General features: G+C 41.2%; 1 protein-coding gene across 2 annotated transcripts in view; it reads left to right on the forward strand.

The window, feature by feature from the left end:
* The window catches only part of FLT3 (fms related receptor tyrosine kinase 3), a 121319-nt gene that overhangs the window by 48629 nt on the left and 54516 nt on the right, over positions 1 to 18174 (forward strand). The window contains exons 2-7 of one of the 2 annotated variants that reach the window (XM_075592184.1): positions 3379 to 3494; positions 4680 to 4894; positions 6267 to 6382; positions 9984 to 10095; positions 15066 to 15226; positions 16764 to 16891. In XM_075592184.1, the coding sequence (XP_075448299.1) occupies positions 3379 to 3494; positions 4680 to 4894; positions 6267 to 6382; positions 9984 to 10095; positions 15066 to 15226; positions 16764 to 16891 (848 nt within the window). The remainder of the gene's footprint in view (positions 1 to 3378; positions 3495 to 4679; positions 4895 to 6266; positions 6383 to 9983; positions 10096 to 15065; positions 15227 to 16763; positions 16892 to 18174) is intronic. The other variant, XM_075592185.1, reaches the window with a different exon arrangement.

Genomic DNA, 18174 nt, shown 5'->3' on the forward strand with positions numbered 1-18174 from the left:
ACCCCTGGCAGGGGGGTGAGGGCATTGGTCCACCAAGTCTATAATTCTATCAGCTCTACTAAAGGAAGCTGAATCTCTCCACTCCTCTCTCTCTGCTCCTGCACTCTGCGCAGGGGAGACCGCGGTCTCCTCCAACTCCTCGGACCGATCCGCAGGATTCTTCGACTCACGGCATACTAACTGAACTGCATACTCTCGGCATAACTAACCGGCAACTCCAGACTTTCGGTATAACTAACTGGCAGTTCCAGACTCTCGGTATAACTAACTCTACTCACAGGAGTTGGCTGCTAAATATAGAGCTAGCCCCGCCCTTCGTGATGTCAACAGAACCTCCCCTCTTGCTCATGCCTGCAGCAGAGTCCAGGCCTGCATCTACCACTCAGGGCAGGGCTATGAAGGGGGAAAACCCATGATGATTACTGGTGCCTGATCTTAACAGGACTTACCACAGTAGAAGGAAGATAGGTATAGCCTGTGCTGTTTACAGGGGGCTACACTTACATTTCTCCAAACCACCTTATCCTTTTAAAAACAAACCACTTAAAGGCACTTCTACCCATAGCCTCTAACTCCATGCCAAATTTCACAGAAATACGTTCAGTCGTTTTAGAGTTACAGGGGCCCAAAACTTCCCATGTTAAACTATAGGCTGCAAACTTTGAACACACCTAATTTTGTCTCCCCAGAAAATCAAAAACAGCTGAACGGATTGTGTTCAAACTTTGCACAAACATTCACCTTAGCTATCTAACCCGAAATCCAACATTTCAGATTGATTGGTGAATTCTTTAGAGAGTTATGAGCAACTGAAAAAGGGGGTTTATATTTGAAGTCTCAATCAAACCTTAACTTTGGATGCTCTACTACGCATCCATAATAAATGTGTGAGTAATGTGTGGCCCTTTTGAGGTCTCAAAGCGACACAGGCGCCTGTCAAGTATATTATGATGACCACCACTGCTTTAACACAAAGAAGTCAGTAGCACGCAATATAACAAGCACCTTCATAAACTTCTATCAGTGAGGTACATAGTAAGCCGGTAATGGTTTTACTTTGTTAATTAGTCAAATGTAACTTATATATATCTATGAGAATAGCACGGTTGCATTCTGGAGAATCTTCCTGTTCAAGTTATGGGGGATAACAAAACATGAAGAAAGATTCTGTAGGGGAATTACTGCTGCCCCTCACCGCTATATTTATTAATGATTTTTCATTAGCCTTTGTGAGCAGGACTGCGAAGGAAATTAATGCAAAGAAAACACATTTGGAATGTATGGTCAGCCATAATCAAGAGTATTAATTGTTTTACTTTTAAAGCAGTCCTCTAGAAGCCTTTATAAGTTTAACTCCTATACTGTTGGTATCTTGCCCCCTGTGTCTGTCCTCTTTAAAATAATATATATCTCTACTATATATACATACATGTAACGTTGATTCCCCCACCCGGTGGGAGATTTGGCCATTACTAGTGTAACATAGCCTGACGGCAGTTACTTCTTTCTCTGGGCCTTTCCTCTGTCAGACCTGTTAGTGCAGGCAGTGGAAAGGTTAATTCCTTTCTTAGGCATGTGTGTGTATTCCAGCCTTGAATAATACGTCAGTATTCAAGGGCGGGCCTAGCAACTCTGAGGATGTCAATCTGAGGGGTGGATATTGGTTGGAACGCCCTTTGGTGTGTGTGGGCCAATCTTTATCCGGTTCTGGCTTGCTTTGAGTCAGAGTCAGAGACACTCCCCAAAGATATTCAAATTGGGACATCCTCCCAAATTGTCAGTTAGTTCAATGGAGAGTTGATAGTGAAGAAAAGAAGAAGTCAGTTAGCACAGAGAAAGTCTCTCCCTCCCACCCATGCTGGGTTGGGAGGGAAGGGAATTATGTCACCTAGTCAGGGATCTGATCTAGAGAGAGAGAGGTTCAGGAAGAATGTATCTGCTGTTGAAGATCATGTGAAGCCTGCCATTCTCTATCCTGGAGCTGACTGCTAATAAATACCAGAAAAGACAAGCTGTGTGTCTGTTTCTGTCTCTGTGATGGAGTGTCAGTGGGGGTCCATCCCCTGAATATCAACAGGGGATCCTTGCTGGCTGGAGGCACTGCACCAGAAGAAGACCAAGGTAACCTGTCCCTCCTATCCCTGTCCTGGCTCTCCACACACCACCGCGGAGCCCTCAGCCCTCCTGTTCACCAACAGGTTACAGCCCAACCACCTATGCAGTAGCCAGAAAGTAGCATACTCCCCAATCTCACTTAGGAGGGGGTATGGTAAAAGGGTTACACTAGTCATGTGATACATGATACCTGCTGGTAACAGGATGGCTGAGTCATCCGCCGGTGGTAGTGGGGACACAGGACTAGGCTTCTGGGGTTCATACCCCACATATCTCTTTAGCACTGCAGCGCCTCCATCTGCCGTAGGCGCCAGAATATGAAGGTGATCTCCCACGGTAGAACTACTACCTCTCCCCCCAGTAAGGTCACGCACCAGGCAGGAGGTATATGCAAACAGGAATGGGTTATTACTCTTCTGTACATTACAGGAACAACGGCAGGCTTCTGCCTGATGCAGTCTCACAGCTATCACTGAAGGATGGTCCTTGGACCGTCACTAGAGGCCAAGGGTGCCCGCAGCTGTCCTTGCTCTTCCCTGCCTTCCCTGCAGAGGTATGGTCCAAACTCACTCTCCCCCGAAGGGAAGAGGAATAGAGAAGGCCCAATATTCAGCCTCTCTAATGTGTGACCTGCCTTCCTCAAGTGGAGGAAGGTACAACTAAATATTTGGGGCGGTACTGCCAGGAGGAGGGCACCAGGTCTGGTTCATGATTGGTCAGGCCCAGGCCTGATGTCACCGCCACCCGCTGTCACTCAAGTGCAGCTCCTCAGATGGGGAAAACCCCATATCAACTCCTGGCAAGGCCTGCTTGTACCAGGGCTTACTGCCAACCCAAGGGCAGAATAGTAGCCATCAGGTGACCTGGATACATACAGTATGTTTTAATTCTAGTGTTAAAAGCATTATTTTGTTCTCTAGATTTTGTGGTTAGCACAGTATTCTTTAGACTGCACTGTACTCTGGGGAGAGCTTCATTTTGACCTGGACATTTAATATTGCAAATGCATAGATCTCCTGAACTAAGATTACTTTTTAAAAATAAAAGAGTTGGAAAGGCCCAAAAGAGATCCTTCCAACAAGTAAAAATGAAAGGTAAAAAATGGCAATCAGCCCGGACAGCTCCTTAAAGAACCATAAGAGACCAAAAAATATTTTTTTTTTATAAGGACAACATATGTTATTCAGAACTGTTGTACTAATGTGTTCATTTTTTGGTGTATTTAGAAATATAAAAAATTGATTTGTCTGCTTTGTTTTGCAGTTGCAATTATTTTTATCACGCTAAGTGCTGTCACAAACCAAAACTCATCTGCAATCAGCTGCTTTTTAATACAAAGCAACACAGAGACCGAAGAAGTGCAACCAGCTGAATACACGGTAAGTCTGATAGACTGTGATTCTTCCATCAACTTGTTCATTTTAAATAATAGGTGGTGCTTTACCATAAGAGAGACCTTGTGCCTCATTCCCGTCAATGGATCGAAGTGTGTCTTTTTGGTGCTGGAATGTATCTAGTGGCATAGCAGCACGTAGTAAATATGGCCTTTAATGATCAGAAATCATTGTCCTTTTCTAAGAATGGGATATTAAGTACAGGCAATGTTATGTAGGATAGCTATAAATGTGAACACATTCAATGTATTGCAAAGTCTTTATCACCTCATTAGAGAAATGCTAAACCCCACTCATATAAAAAAACAACACAAAGACAGGCTCCTTCATGCTTAATATTTATTGTATTGGTATGGTATTTAAAAAGTAGTAGTAGAGACTTACAGTAGATCTAATGTAGATTAATGAAAGGGCACCATCTCTTAGCATATACGATTTGCACATATGACTATTGACAATCCTGCTAGCGCATTTGTCTGAATAAATCATTCAAATCTATTTCTAAACATTATCATGTGAGGAGCCTGAAAATGAAGTAGTCGTCCTATGTACACTAAACCACTTTATTTTTAAACCCAGGGTACAATCTGAACGCCCGTGGGCACATGGCCTCTATCGGAATTCATCCACTGGAAAGTGAATTTACAGCATCAATAGACAACGTCTTCCCTTTACCTAGTCTAAATACTGTACTTCCGCATTTTTTTTATAATGCATTTATTATTAGTTATTGTTATTAATTAGATCTCCACCTGAACTATGAACGTGAAAAAAAAACGGCATTTTACAAACATGGCTACTTTGAAGTAGTATCACAGAATTTATATAAATCATACCTATTTTGTTCGATTTGTTTCTCAAAAAACAAAACTCTTCCCATGCATTTTCAGCTAGTGGGCTCAATTGCTTGTGAACATTTTTTGGCAAAACCATTAGAAATTGCAGGCAAATGCAGCAAAAAGCCAAACGTACTAAATGGCCTTTGTTTTTAATGCTCATTGTTTTTTCTTGATTAATATTTAATGTTTATCAAGAAGAGCTTCGTTTTCTATCCTGCAAAACCAAGTCTCAATTATATCATCTTGTGTTATATTTTATGAATGATGTTGTCCTTTGTTCTGTCTTCTTATAATAATGTCAATGTTTTTAACCTTTTTGGTTGGATTGCAGATGTCCAATTCTTTGAACACAAATACTAACTTGGAATGTCATTTGAGTTCTTGGAGCTCACAATATATTTACAAAGCAGCAGTGACAGTGGAAGTTAATGTATTTCATTCTGTGGAATTAAAAGTGATGCAGAATATAAGTGGGATAGTATCTTGCATCTGGTCCCACAGACAGAGCAGCAAGCAATGCAGCCTCATATACACTTCAGAAAACAGGTGAGAACAAATGTGGTTTAGTAAGATTCTATTAGCAAAATCCTGGTGATTCTATATGTGACTGAAAATCTGTGTGTATAAATAATGTAACAATGCACGACCTTAAATCAATTGTATGTTATTGATTCTGTAGTGACTGACTCCTATAGAAACAGGGGGGCCTATGCAGTAAGTGTTCATAAGCCACTTATCAAGCACTTATCGCCCAAAATACCTACTGCTATTCAGTAAGTGGGTGATAAAAGACTGAATCAATCAAAAAAAATTGCTCATAAAAAAAATCACAGAGGCAGCGGTGATAAGCTTTCGGCAAGTTCATAAACTCGTGCAATTCTAGTAGCAGTGATTAGGCTATGAACGCCTATCTTTATCACAAAATCCTCACGCCAGAAAAAGTTGACATAAAGGTGTTGGAAACCTGCAGAGAAGCGGCAAGATGGGACTTAGAAAAAAAATGCATTTTTCCTGCATAGGATTGATGCCGGGAATCTCTGGAGCTGATATCCATTAATATTAGCACCAGAGACCCCTGGCATGAATCCTATGCAATAAAAATGCATTTACAGTAAACTTCATTACCATAAGGGGTGCCTGTATCTCCTATGCATTTAAATGTCCACGTCACGTGACCATGGGAATAAAATGCATAGGAGATACCGGCACCCCATAACGGGCCTGTATCTTGGGAAGTAGGGGGTCCCTGAGGCTGAAACCAATGCGGTTCAGCTCAGGAAACCCCCTGCTCATCTAAACTATTAACAAAATTAAAATTTATACACATAAATTTCGGGTGAGATTTGCACAGGGAGAGATGGTTCTCTTAGAGCAGCTCTCTCTGCAGCAGATACAACTCACCGGGTTAGGCCTTTTCAGAGGGTCGTTAATCAGAGCACCGGCTAATCGCCCGTTTTGTGAATTTTGCTATGACAGGTAATGAAAGCTTTCTGAATACCGCGACAACAACGCTCATAAAAACTGTGATTTAAATGGCCCGGTGATTTTTTTAATGAACCTCTAATGCATAGGCCCCAGAAGCTCTTAGGCGTTAGGAGGATATGTGTAAAGCAAAAGTGAAGCAGATCTAGGGCACAGAAATGGCTACCATGTGAGGGCCCGGCTACCTTGGCGATTCCTGACGGTTTTTATACCTCAATGTTCCTAACTCATGTTCTTGCTGTACGTGTATATATTACCTCCTACTCACTAAACAATCTTTTTTTGATAATGCACTATGAGCGTTTGCGCGTCTCCTTTTTCTATTTAACAGCATATGTCTGAAAATAAACACAATTTAAGGAATTAAATGATTTTTTTGTAGAATACATTCTATATACTGTACAAGTAAAGATGGTGTGATTTTGTATTGTTGCAGTAGCATTGTTTCTTTGGAACTTTTAAAAGTCACAGATAAGGACGCTGGAGAATATGAGCTCTCAATCAAAAATGAAGACACAAGCTACACTGTATATTTTGCAGTGCGAGTAAGAAGTAAGCCAGTATTTTATATGGAATTGCTATACTGTACTCATAGTCTATAGATATGATGTATATATAACCCAGTGAATCACAACTAGGGCACCCTGACACTCTGGTGTATCATAGTCCTCAACAGTGGGGGTCAGAAATATTTATGGCTCAAGAAATAATTCAGAGGTTTAGAATGATACTGTGCATAAACATATTTCTCTAAACCATAACAAATAAAAAAATAGGAGTGTTGTATTTGAAATGAAAGTAAAATAATGAAATATGAACTTTCTAAAACATCAGTTGGAATAACACCTAGGTGGAAACCTGTGGCATAAAAGGGATATTGGCGTCATTAGCATTTAAATACAATATTCTGGGGTCGTCATGTAAAAAGGTTGAAAGCTATAGTGCAGAAATAACCTAATTTTGTTTTAAATGTTTATTTCAGAGATCTTGTTCCAAAAGCTACAACACAAAAAGTATTCTAACAGCATCTGCTGGATTCCTCTCATTCCGGTCTCTGTAGTGTTATATGACTCATGTTTGGAGCCAGTACAGGCTATTTATTAATATCATTCTATTAGCTCAGGGAAGAGGCAGTCAAAAACCAACATGTCAAGCAATGTTTGCATGAATGGGTCAAATGTTAGGAATTAGCTAGCCAAGTTGGAAACACTAGCCAAACCTTCCTTAGTCAGATACCATAGGTTTACACCAGTTTATATTTTGCAGCTTTTGTGAATGCACAAAGTGGTGTGAAAAATTAAGGTACAAAATACACAAATCCTATTATCATATGTAAGTAACTTCTTCTATTGCATAATCACACATTGGGTTAAACTTGTCAATGTTCCAAATTGACAAACGGGGTTCAATTGATAATAAGTAGTTTATTGTACAGCATCATCATACTCATTCAAAAGTCTACAAGACTCTCTCTGCCAGGAAGTGTCCAGGCAGCAACCTTAATACATTTTTGATTCCTTTGTCTAAAACAGTTACTAGGCAGATTATACTAACCACTCCTTAATTCTTAAACCAATCATATTACAGCTCATTAAACCTGGTTAGAACTGGCCTCAAAACAGTTATGAATAGGTACCTGGTACTCACTATCACAAAAATATGGGCGTTACTTTAGGCACAGTCGTAAATCAACTTAGAAGCGAAAAACCTCCCATCTATACCAGACACACATTCCTCCACACAAAATGGAAACTGAAGACAACAGATTTCACAAAATGGAAACTGAACATCACTTTAAATCCTTCTAAAGAGACCCCCCCCCCCCCAGTCCATTTCAATAATATATCAACAGTATCTTTATTTCAGCAATATTATTTCGTTAAACTCTTTGGCAAAGCGTTCTAAGCCTGCAGCCACATCATGGCATGACCACTTTGCAGGTCCTAATTTGTCATGACATGGCATGTCTTGTATGTTCTCCCTACCTACCAATTAGACTGTAAGCTCCTCGGGGCAGGGACTCCTCTTCCTTAATGTTACTTTTATGTCTAAAGCACTTATTCCCATGATCTGTTATTTATATTATCTGTTATTTATTTGATTACCACGTGTATTACTACTGTGAAGCGCTATGTACATTAATCTTGCTATATAAATAAAGACATACAATACAATACAATGACATGTGACTGCAGGCTTATAACACTTTGGCCAAAAAGTTTAACTAAATGAGCCATACTTATGAGAAGATAAACAGATAAGTATTTAACTATGTGAATCAAAAAACAAGGCATAAATGAGTAAGTAAACAATCAAAATGCTGTGCTCAATAATGAAATATAGCACTCACGGACAAATATATGCCTAATAACCATACGCAGTAGACAATGGTGGTCGATTAATCTGCAAGCTGGAAATCTACTCAAAAAGAAAACATAGGGAGAACATGGCATAACATTGTTTAATTAAAAAAGACAGATCAAGGAGGGTAGGGAATCAACACACTCTCCCAGTCTATCAGGCGCAGTAAGTGTATTAAGGGTACACTTATACCACTCGGGACAGTCCTGGAACCACAGCATAAATATCAGCGGTGGTAAATATCAGCCGCTCCACTTCTCTTTGCCGGTATGTCGACTTTCGCACCTGCGTGTGCACTCAGTATGAAGTCCCAAGGTGGATTCATGCTGGCTGCTACGGTGTCCTCAGAGGGTCAAACATCTGTTTCTCTCTTGTTTGGTTAACAGAAATACTCTAATTTCCCAATTGCATACACTGTATTGTATGTCATAGGGGTATACAAGGAGTTAACCACTCCCCTTAATCTCTCCCAGGTGGCCTAACCTCCCTCCCCCAGGTACCTACACCCATGACCCACTACCCCTAACCCCACCCCACCAAAAAACCAAACCCCCCCTCTACAGTACTGGCTATTAGCCCTACTAGGCAAAGGCGATTAATAGAGCTAATGGCCAACAACAACACAAAATACAATAAGACTTTAATGCTAAAAAAATAAAACAAAACATCATTACATTACCATTATATATACACACACATATATACATACACACAAAAGAAACCATTTAAATGGTTAAAATTAATCGATTGAGTGTCAGTGGATCTTTGTATGCTCTCTCAAGGAGAGCCTACTGTACAGTATGTAGCTACAATGGCACGCAATAGGTAGCTGAAATAAATCTTGGACTTGCCACATCCTACTAGATGGACTCCATCTTCAGGGCAATGAACCCTCTGCTACCAGTCCACCCAAAAGGGTGCATGCCCAACCATAAAAAAAAAACATTCCAAAGGCTTGCTGACCAAAAACAATTAAGTTCCAAAAGCAGCAAAAGTAAAATCAATCCAGGCCGCAGGCTTATTTGTAATCCATGGTCATCTGTGGCCTGGCGATGAGGGATCCTCAACTTGCCAGATCCCCTTGATCCGCTGTTGCTTGAAAATTCTTCTTTTGTAAGTATTTCTTTGAAATACGTATTTTCTTCATCTGTAGCTGTAGACATCTTATTTCTTCTGCCCTGGATATGGCCTCTGCAGCAACATCCGGTCTTTGTGAGAACCCTGGCCTTTTATAGGGGGTCTAGGGCTGTCGCAAAAGACTCGTCGTAGCATCACATGGTACAGCAACCAATTAGTTTGGTTGCTATACATGTAATTGCCACCTTTAATTATGAAATTACTGATTTGGTAGCCATAATTGTCCATTAGCCCAAGGGGTCTCCAAACTTAGTCCTGAAGAGCCGCGCACAGGCCAGCTTTTATGGATATCCCTGTTTCAGCACAGGTGGCTCAATCAGTGGCTCAGTGCTTGACTGGGCCATGATTGAGCCACCTGTGCTGAAACAGGGATATCCATAAAAGCCGGCCTGTGTGCGGCTCTTGAGGACTAAGTTTGGAGACCCCTGCACTAGCCCATTAGCCGAATTAGCTATCTTCCTTACCATATGGCTAACGCAAGCCAGCGTTACTGCCAGCTAGCACCGGGGCATCTTATCCGACATTATAGCCATAGTTGGCTAACACCACTTAAGCCATATACAAATGAGTTGCCTAATCAGTGCGGTTGGTTATGTATTTTTTGTTTATTCTGCTTCTTCACAGATTAAAAATCATATTTATTATTGTATTTTAGGTAAACCAAGAAAACCCTATTTCAAAGAATATGAAAGGCGTGTGACCTGCATATCACGAGGTTATCCTCCACCTTCAGTTCAATGGTTATTTTGCATCTCACCCAATGACAGGTATAATGTGGTACTCTGCGTCATTAAAACCCTTGAACAGGCTGTGCTACTTGGTATTAATTTTCAAAATAGTATTTAATTTTCTAAGTATTTCAAGGTGTTACAGATCTAAGGGAAGAGATGATGTATGAGGCGTACGTACAAAAGAAAATAAACATCCTCTTGTATGCAGCTTGTTATAACCAGGGTCATTTACTTGAATTAACCATCTACTATATTTGAGTGAATAGTCCTGTGGCAGTTATGTACCAAGTTTTCCTGGCTGCAAAACTCGGCAAAAACTGAATCAGATTTATCAAATAATAATGTGCAAAAGAATATTTTGTTGTTATTGTTGTGATAGAACTGGTGCAGTTTGTTGTCTCATACTGTATATTGTATCACAATTACCTAACACAATTTTTTTCTCTCATGCAAATGTAATATATAAATATTTTTTTAGTACAAACAATTTACATCTGTGTGTCATGTACATCCCATGTGGCAATATACCTGACAACAACTTTTTTTTACGCTTAAGGTGCACATTGAGTAAAAACAAAAGGTTGGTACATAGGCACACACACAAGTGAGCGCAAAATAATGTGTGATTTCTGTGTATCAATGTTATGTCCTACAGCTCTATTAATTAATGACTCAGGGGGGAAATGGTTGCTCAAAAACAGCACAAGGTTTATCAAAGTAAATCATCCCACTGCTGTTATTGGGATTCCATTCCTATAATAAAGTTAGTGTTTTATATCCCCCCATTTTTGCAGCAACGAGACTTTCATAAATAGATACCTTTTAATATAATGTAGTTTATTCATTGTAAGGCAAACCAACTGCATCAAATAAAAATATAGGAGTAGGAGATTACTTCTGCCATTTTTATCCCAGGATTTGTAACAGTCTAACCTTGACACATATACCAGAACATGGCTTACAATCCATCTGTGATTTGTCCATCAACAGTGTTGGCCCCTTTCCCATTTAAAATGGATTACAGTTTAAGGGTATTCTCCTTTTCTTCTCTTCATTTACCCCTCATTTCTGCAGAGACTTGCTTTTCATTAATCTACCAACTCTTGACTCCACTTTTGCACTCCTCCCTCACTTCTCTCTACTCCTTTATGGACTCTGACAACTTTGTCATGAACTACAACTGTGCCCTATTCTCCACTCTTAATCTACATGCCCCTCTTCTTTTGCACCGTTCTCTCGCCCTCCTAACCCCAGATGCTGGTTAACTGCCACACATGGATGCTCCGCTCCTTTACTCAAACCTCTGAATATCTCTGGAGGAAATCTCATACTCTCCCTGACTTCCTTCACTACAAATGTATCCTATCCTGTTTCAACTACACCCTCTCCCAGGTGGAACAAAGCTGCTTTTCTTCACTAATCAACACTCACAAGTCTTACCCATGCCACCTCTTACCTGTCTTTGACTCTCTATTCAGAGCACATTATGTTATTTTTCCCTACATTCCACCTCAAGACTTTGCAGACTGGTGGATTCGATCTGTCATGGCACCCCCCCGGTATCCTCCTCATATTCTACACCTCCTCTTCCTAATGCTCCTCCTAGCTTTCTTGATTATTTTACCTCTATCACAGAGGAGGAAGTGTCGCTGTTGCTCTTCCCCTCTCCCTCTACCACTTGCCCTTTTGATCCCATTCCCTCCCATCTCAAAACTCTGGCTTCCACTTTGATCGCTACACTCATGCATATTTTCAACTCCTCCCTCAGCTCTACTATCTTTCTCACCTCCTTTAAGCATGCACAGTTACACCTTTACTCAAAAATATCAAGCTTGGGCCTACCTGTCTCTTTATCACCTCATCTTCCACTTGCCTTTTACCTCTAATGTCTTGTATTCTCTTATTTACTCAATTTTCTTAACTCCTATTCTCTCCTAGACCTTCTACAAACTGGCTTCCAAACTGTGCACTCCACTGAAACAGCCTTCACTAAAATAATGAATTACCTTCATGCTTCCAATCACCAAGGTCATTAGACCCTGCTTATATTACTCTACTTCTTTGCAGCTTTTGATTCTTTGGACCACCCTCTTCTACTTCACATTCTCCATACTCTAGGTATCCATAACAGAACTCTTTCCTGGATTTCCTCTTACCTCTCCCATCGTACTTTCTGTTTCTCATTCGTTAACACCTCCTCCTCCTCTGTTTATCTCTCTGTGGATTTACCCTAGGGGTCTATCCTGGACCGCTTCTGTTTTCTCTGAATGCACTTTGACCTTAGCACATCTTTGGATTTAAATATCACCTCTATGCTAACGACACACACATTTACTTTTGAACCTCTAACCTTACACCTGCTGTACAGACCAAAGTCTCTGAATGTCTCTCCGTCACAGTATATCATTAGAGATGGCCCCCTGCTGACTCAAACATGTAAATGATGGAGCTTCTTTTACTTCCTCCCAAGCCTGGCCTTACTACCCACTTCTCCAGTACTGTTGGCAGCATTGTCATATAACCAGTATCACACGCACGCTGCCAAGGTGTCACATTTGGCTTCTCCCTCACATTCTACTCTCACATTCACAATGTTGCAAAAATCTTTCGATTTTTCAGTGTCCTGGAACTGAGATCTGGGTATTACCAGGTACAAATGAGTACAGAAGACCAGGAGAAGACGGCCTTCGTATGTCCCCTGGGCTTCCACCAATTTACTCGCATGCCCCATTACCCGAATGCTTTTTCTATCTATCTTTGTATATCATCGTCTTTGGTGAGACCTTATAGGAGCATGAAGAACGACGGCTTAAAGTGCTGGACCGTCTGGGTCGAGAAGGCCTGAAACTGTCCCTCGACAAGTGCCGGCTCTGCCACACCTCGGTGACCTACGTGTGACACATTGTGTCTACCGATGGAATCGTCAGTGATCCTGCCAAAGTGAAAGCCTTGGTGAATTGGCCATGACCTGATAATGTCATGGAGCTGCGCTCTTTCCACGGCTTCTGTGGCTACTATCGCCGCTTTGTGGAAGGGTATTCAAGTAAAGCAAAGGCCCTCAACAATCTCCTCAAAATATACCCCCGAGGACACAGGGCGAAAGGCCACCTCTGCTAGACAACTGTTCGATGACAAATGGACGACCGACTGTGAGAAGGCTTTCATTGGATTGAAGAAGAGCTTAATGGAAGCACCCGTTCTCGCATACGCCGACCCTGAACAGCTCTACATCCTTCCTGTGGATGCGAGCTTCAATGGCCTAGGTACAGTTTTGCACCAGAAATACCCGAAAGGACTCCGACCAGTGGCCTACGTCAGCCGTAATCTGACTCCCAGTGAGCAGAATTACCCCATCCACAAGTTGGAATTCCTCACCCTAAAGTGGGCAATCGTGGACAATGACTCCATGACTACCTGTACGGTGTAGTCTTAGAGGTACGGACGAGAAACAATCCGTTAACCTACATATTAACATCCACCAAGCTGGATGCCACCGGCCACAGATCGCTGGTGGCTCTATCAAACTACAAGTTCACCCTGAAGTACAAACCAGGGCCCCTGAACATTGGGGCTGATGCCTTGTCCCGAAGACAGGGATAAAATGCCAATCCGGACGATGACCTCTGGGAGGAGATCCCTGGGCCAGGGATGCGAGCTATGTGAAACACTGCAGCTATCCTGGGAAATGAAGTGGCCTTCTCTGAACTGAGGGTTGCGGATTCCTTGGGATGCTGATACAAGGCTATCCCCGTCGCATACTGCGTGGAATGAACATCACTCCGGACAAGATCATCGCCTGGAAGGAGATGGTACAATATCAAATAAAGGACCCAGTGGCTGGAGCCGTCTGCCTGGACATCCAGAAAAATAAACCCGCGCTGATCAAACGTGCTCCTAGCGACATGGTCACGATACTAAGAGAAAGAAATAGACAAATTCAAGATTGATAATGGTCTACTCTATCGGGTGGTGCAATACCATAACCACCCGATAGAAGACAACTGGTTCTGCCCAGGAACCTGCAATGTATGGTCCTGAAAGCCTTGCAAAATGAACATGGCCATCTCGGCATAGAGAAGACATTTGGGCTGATATGACACCGGTTCTTCTGGCCAAAGATGAGAGATTCAGTAGAGTGCCACTGCCGCCGATGCTCACGGTGCATCCAGCACAAGACCCTTCCTACCATAGCCGCACCAATGGCTCACCTAAAAAGTTTGGGTCCCATGGACTTGGTGTGCATGGATTTTCTATGCATTGAACCAGACGCCCGAGGCATCGGTAACATGTTGGTCATCACAGACCACTACACACTGTACGCCCATTATTGTTCTTCCGCATACAGTAAAACTGTTATATGTTCAAACGTGTTTAATTGCATTGGGTTCCTGTAACGGAGTTATCCCACATAGTAGGATCCCATACAGGCTACTGACTACAGATTCAGATACACCCCAGGCTCCCAGCAGCGGAGGCTTAGCCCTCTTGTGAGCAACAGGAGCACACACACACCGTAGCCGCCATACCTCCCAGGCGTTGGGGGAAAGTGCACCACACTAATGTTACTTTTATGTCTCATGCGCCTATTCCTATTATGTCTCAAAATATTCTATCTCATGTATCACTGCTGGAAAGCACTATGTACATAGATAGCGCTATTCAAATAAAGATATACATACAAGTAAAATCGCTTGTAAAGACTGGCATTAGTGATGCACCACGGCTGCCATTTCATACATATTTAGTTTTACAGTAAAAAGATAATTGAGTCCATTTGCAAATTAACATTAGTGTTAACAATGGCAATTTTTTTACTCTTCCAAAGTTAATTTAAAAGTGCATTGCTTTACATTGTATGACATAGACATAGACAAAGATAGTTTACCCACCTCAGAATCACATAAGGTGTTGCTGGTTAGAATATATAGCATAAATGTTGGTAAAAACGCTTGCTATTTAAAGATGATCGTCCACAAAATATGAATCAATAAATTATGTGGTTACAGGTGTGGAAACAGAACGGGCATCATTTTATACAAGGATATGGACAGTTATGGAGTACAGAGGGTGGAGCATACAATGCGAGCAAGAAAACTTTTAGAGGAACATATTTGGTGTTGTGCTGGTAATGATTTCGGTAGAGAATGCACACAGCTTTACACACTAGGTAAGAGTGCTTTGAGTTTGTACTTTGTCAATAATAGAAAGGTTTTCAGTGTTAATGTTATGTCATTTTAATAGTTATGGTACTACAGTAGGTGCGACACCTAATCAAAACTGCACAATGGTTGTGTTTCATTAAACTGTGATACTGCCGACTGCGACAAGGAAACGCCAATGAAGTCAATGGTACTGTAGTTTCCATGTGATAGTGCCCTGATCGGCACTAGCACAGTTTACTGAATATCCCCCTATCTAAAATGATAACAATATGGTAATTTTCTATTTGGTCGCCACTTGTATATACATATATAAACAAAGTAAATGGATTCCAGCTTTTCTAGATAGAGAGATATATATTCAGGATATTTGGTATTTATTTTTACACAAAAACTCATACATTATTGGAAACCCTACAAGACATTTCTATTTTGGAGAAATATTAATGGTAAATATGGTTGTAAATATTGATGGTAAATATGGTACTAACTTCTAAATATTATTTTCCGCTTACACTAAAGCTTTACAGCATAATCATTACAGCAGTATTTGATTTACTACAACCTTATTTTCCCAAACATGACTCTCTATTTTGCACTTAAAGACAGTAGTGTGCTTTGTATGTGCTAGTGTATTTTTTATTCTGCTGTTTGAAACTAGACCATTCCAAGGGGGGTGGCCTGACTTTGTTTTAGAACAGGTGCTAATCAGGGGGTTTCTGGAGCGGAACCGTGTAGTTTCCACTGTGGGGACCCCTGCTACCTGAGATACCTTACCTCTATAGGTGCTGCCGGTACTTCCTGGTTCTTAAATCTCCCGTGGCATGTAGCAAGCAGTGATGGATGTCATTGCGCATAGGGGCTGGAACTAATGGGATTAGACTTTTTTTTACATTATCAAAATGTACAGATGTTACTGATTTCGTATGTACAGCACCCTCACCCCAAAAATTGTTCCTGCATTCCTGATATTGCAACTTCCTATTGACCCACGTCCATGAATAGACAAGACTCAATTTTCATTCCCCACCCAGAAGGAAATGGTACTAGGGTCACCTTCTGAGGTAAGTATCTAGAAAAGTAAGGCGTCCCTGGAACTGAAATGAGTGAGGTTCAGCTCTGGAGACCCCTGATTTCCACCTATGCTGTAATGATCTTTTTTTTCCCTTTTGTTTTTTTCTTAAACACCATTCTTTGCTGAGTTTTTCACCTACTTTGGATTTCATTGGCATTTTCTGATACCATGCCAACTTCCGATGGGTTTAATGTGTGTCGATGATGGTGTCTTTATGAACTTTCCCGAGATCCACATTTTCACAAAAATACAGCTCGCGGAAAACTGCAGAATTTAATAAGGGTGGCATTTTCAGATAGTGTTCGTAGAACCAAAAACATTAACTTTTTATTGGGGATTGCACCTTAAAGGTTTAGAATATTTGTATGCTAACAAACCTCGTTATGTATAATCAACCTCTAGAAAAAAATAAAATACATTTTTTCCAGTTTAGGCCCCTGCCTTATAATGTTGTATTTCTATTTTGCTAGATCTAAGATCTGTAATACCTTTACCTGAAATATTCGTTAAAGTTGGGGAACCTTTTATTATGAGATGCCGGGCGAGGTACAAAACATTTCATTTTAATATTAAATGGAGTTCTGAAAGTGAAAACAAGGTAAGATGTCTTGTTATTGTTTTCTATTCAGTGGCAAAAGAAACATGCCTCGTAAGTACAGTTTAAAAAACAACTACTCTGATTATCCCCATACAATACTAAAAAAAATTTTTTTTGCTCTTAGATCGTTTTTTTAACGTGTTCCAGGCAACACAAATTATTATGTTTCTGTGCCCTACTGGGCAGAATTACTCCATACAGTACATGGCATATTTCAGTATTTCGATGGAGCAGGGTTACTACCTTTGGATGAATAATAACACAGAGACTTTAAAAAAAAATGTAAAAGTTTTTTTTATTTACATATTAAACTATTTTACCTTCTCTGGTGGCGCTGGTGGCGGCATCATCCGGCAGCACCTCCCCCTGCATGCTCCCGTCAAAATGGCTCAGCGCCGTCAAATTGTGTTTCATTAGCATGACAACGGTATGTCACGTGACATCACAGCACTGTGAAGCATCACGTAGTCATGGCAACATGGCACCACAGGGCATCCCATTTTCATGACAACGTGATGCTGCGTGGCGCCACAGGATGTCCTGATGTCATGGCAACATGACCCCATTTGAAGTCACGGTGCCATTTTGACAGGAGCATGTAGAGATGCTGCCCAAGAAATGAGTGAAGACTTCCGTCTGGACCGCTGGGGAGCGCTCTCCCTGACCATGCTCCTCTGCCACCCAGCTTTGCTCCCTTTGTCTTGCGCCGCTCTGGCGGTCCGCCGTCCTCTTCTCTCGCCGCCTCCCAGTTAACGCACCTAACCCGGAGATTGGATAACAAAACCCATAGTCTCTGGGTCAAACCCAAAGTGGTGGCATCCCTGGATGGTGATGAAGATACAATTGTAATCCTTTCTCTGCCAGAATTGACTTTGCTGCCCCTCTGGCAGCAAAATGGCTACAAAGCCATAAACAGAAATATATACATGCCTGGCATGTATCATAGACATGTCTCATAGACCAAATAATGTGGCTTGAACAAATGGCTTAATAGCAACAAAATTGTATCCTAAATGTTGTCTAAGGAAAATATGCCTAAAGCTGATACTGTAGGTAACAATACAGCACACATTGCTATGAATAACCAAATTACTAATTCACAGGTTTACACCCAAATAAAGCAGTAATTTCCAGTAGAGATTGCATATATGTTTCAAAGGGATATATTACACATTTTTTCAAAATATAAGTAATTATTTTTGAAGTTTTATACAACCTGAAATCTTTATGCCACTCCACTCCATTAGACTGAGGTCATTACACTCTGCTCATATTACTCGATC

This window comes from Ascaphus truei, chromosome 3, assembly GCF_040206685.1.
Source record: "Ascaphus truei isolate aAscTru1 chromosome 3, aAscTru1.hap1, whole genome shotgun sequence".
In the NCBI taxonomy this organism is placed as follows: Eukaryota; Metazoa; Chordata; class Amphibia; order Anura; family Ascaphidae; genus Ascaphus; species Ascaphus truei.